Source organism: Mus pahari, chromosome 15 (genome assembly GCF_900095145.1).
Source record: "Mus pahari chromosome 15, PAHARI_EIJ_v1.1, whole genome shotgun sequence".
NCBI lineage: Eukaryota > Metazoa > Chordata > Mammalia > Rodentia > Muridae > Mus > Mus pahari.
Window position 1 is genome coordinate 15,191,917 of NC_034604.1, and position 2,913 is coordinate 15,194,829.

The window sequence follows — 2,913 nt, forward strand, 5'->3', positions numbered from 1 at the left end:
GACTTCCTCTCATTGCTCCAAACGGGACCCACAAGCGGCAGAACTGTACCAAACCAAATGCCCCCTCTAGGACCACCTTGAGAGGAACAGTGGCAAAGGATGCNCAAAGGAGCCCAGGGCACCTTTATTACATGGCCTTGGGCTTCAGAGCCCAGGACAGTGGCTCTTTATCAAATCTAAGGAAAAAAATACAACTAAGCCAGCCTCATTCCTTTGGTCATTATCATTACAAAGCAAACAGAAACAAAGTTATTCATAGACTGTGGGCAGTCTGTTCCAGGCTCTCCCCTCTTCCTCCAGTGGGAGGAACAGGTCCTCAGGAGCTGCTGTGGAGGGTTTCATTTGTACTTCTACAAAAGCAAGAATGACTGACAACAGTGGGAATGTCTGCTTCCCCACCAGGGCGTCTCTTCACTGNGGGAAGGCAAGTCTGCCGCAGCTGCCGGGCTGGCAATGCTCNCTGCTGACCTTGCGCGTGCGCACACGCACACACGCAGGTTGTGACTCTTGCAGGCAGCATGGTTTCTGATCCTTCCATAGGATGCANCAGTTTTTTCTTTTTAAAAAAAATATTGTATTATAATAATATGAATTTATCTCTTGTTCTCTGTTTTTGTTTTTCCGTTTCTTTTAGGGATTGGGGTGGGAGAAAGGAGGCAGAAAAAGTGTCATTCGTCTGTCAGGTCCTGAACAAAGAGAACTTCTGTGTGGCTGAGTCCCGCCTCCTGCAGTGTGGGGGGGTTGGGCCATTCCTCTGAAGGGACACAAGGAAGTACCCGTCTTGGAAAATTGGCTTCAATCTGAAACTTTTCAGGGCTTTCCTTCAAGGAGAATAAGAAGTCATGGATGACCTGTGCCTTCGCTCCTCCGCCAGCTTCTGCTGCTGCACCTCCTCCTCCTTCCGGCGTTTCCNCTCTCTCTCCTCCCTCCTCTTCCTCTCTTTCTCCTGGTCTGCCCTGAGAGAAGCCAGGTAGGCTTCATCCTGCTGTTGTCTCAGCACCTGGGTTTGGTTCCTTTCTTCCCTTTCTAGACGTTCTATCTAGACCAGATAAGTCTGGTTTGCATCCATGATGAAAGTCAGCTGGTTGATGAGGTCATCAGGTTGAATGAGGCCTTCTAGCCTTCCTACCACAGTCATTCGCCGATCCTTCAACATAATCATAGCCAGGAATGGATAGGTGTTCTCTCGTAAGGCCTGGGACACCCTGTACCCCTCAGGCTTGTTTGTAGAACAAGCCCAAAAAAGCATTCTGCTGTTTATCAGCGAGATGACCTCAGGTGCACAGAGAGCATTGTGGCAGAACTCATCAGAGTCCTGGTGGTCATCTCCATGAAGATAAACCAAAAGAAATCGAAGTTCCCGCTTGGCATCGTTAAGTGCCTGGCTGTACGTTCCCTGGTAGAAGACAGGGTGTGCCCTCCCACATTTCTCTTCAAAAGAGTGCATAAATGAAACAATGTCCCCAACGGGGTCAGTGACCCGGCTGCGAGGGTCAGGCCGTATAAAACGAAGAGCAAACCTAAATATATCAAGTATCGTGTAATAGGTAAACCGGAATGGAAGCATTATCAAGTAATAACCCCATCCAAGCAGGCCCCTTGGTTGTGGTCTTGAGACAACATAGCTGTAGATCCTGTGGTCAGCTGTATTAACCTGTAGGGGTCGAGCTGGAGGTGGATTGAAAACACTTGGTACACCCTCCTGCTCATTCAGTCTGTCCTGGACAGCAGCCTCCATGTTCCAGTTATGCTGCTCCAAGGCAAGGCGACACTGCTCCATGGACTCAATGCCAGTCAGATCCTGAAACTGCAGCAGCTTCTCGGTCTGCTCCTGAGTTAGATCCTGCTCCTCAGGCGCCGCCATTTTGCCGCCGCCTCTACGCTCCTCTAAATAAATCTTTTAAAAAAATAAAAAAATAAGAAGGAAGAAGAGAATTCATATCTACCTACTTAATTTCTTAGAAAAGCAAGTGAGCCCAAGTGTACACATGGATTTTTAAAACACTTAGGCAACATGAAATACAAAGGTATCTGGTTGTCTTACTATTATAATAATATTTCTTAATATCATGCTAATAAATTTTGGATAGAGCCAACACCCAAGTTATCAGTCACCCAAGTTATCACTCTGCATATATATATATATATATATATATATATATATATATATATATATATATATATACTCACTGTATTGTTTAGGTTGCACTTTGCATCAGACTTATGCCTTGTTCAATTTTTACCCATTATTGACTCACTGATTTGGAGCATTCTCTGCTTTTACATTCTCAACATCAGATCAGAAATTACATCACGTAATTAAAGGTAGCATCCCATTTTTAGAATTACAAATCATGCCATCTTGCACTCATTCTCAAATGATCCAATAGTGTGTCCTCATCACATTTTATAAGTAATTACTAATATGAATAACCCCATGTTTTCAGCAGTAGACTGTAAATATCATGAAGATGGGGACAAGCTCCTTCATTTACTTTTTGACATTACTCCTTTACTAATGAAGCTTGCCAAGTCCCTGTCAAACTGAGTGTTCCTATCACATATTTGTGAGAAGAAAGGCACACATACTTGGTAATTCTTTCTACTGCAGCTGAGATAAAATGCCAGCACCTGCAAATAATTCAGGCATTATATGAAGTGCTGAAGAGAGGCTTCTCTCTAAGTTCATTTAATCAAGATGACTTCAAAGCCCCTGCTAATCTAAGTATTTGAGCAGAATGATCTCAGCTTAATCAGTTATCCCATCTGGGTTTTGGTTCAGGACTTTGAAGTGAAAGATTTTCTCTTATGTCTTTATTGCTTATGACAGTGACGATTCTTTCAGAGTTTTCTAATAACATAAGTGTAAGTAAAGTACTACATAAAGCATACATATGACTGTCTTCCTAACAG

The 2,913-nt window shown here is 43.7% G+C and overlaps 1 protein-coding gene across 1 annotated transcript; it reads right to left on the reverse strand.

Moving 5' to 3' along the window:
* Nucleotides 1-6: 6 nt before the first annotated feature.
* Nucleotides 7-1,881, reverse strand: LOC110333278 (FAS-associated factor 2-like). The gene is given in 2 exon segments (XM_021214865.2): nucleotides 7-853; nucleotides 856-1,881. Coding segments are annotated over 2 exon segments (1,194 nt in total). The 5' UTR covers nucleotides 1,865-1,881; the 3' UTR covers nucleotides 7-668.
* Nucleotides 1,882-2,913: the final 1,032 nt, after the last annotated feature.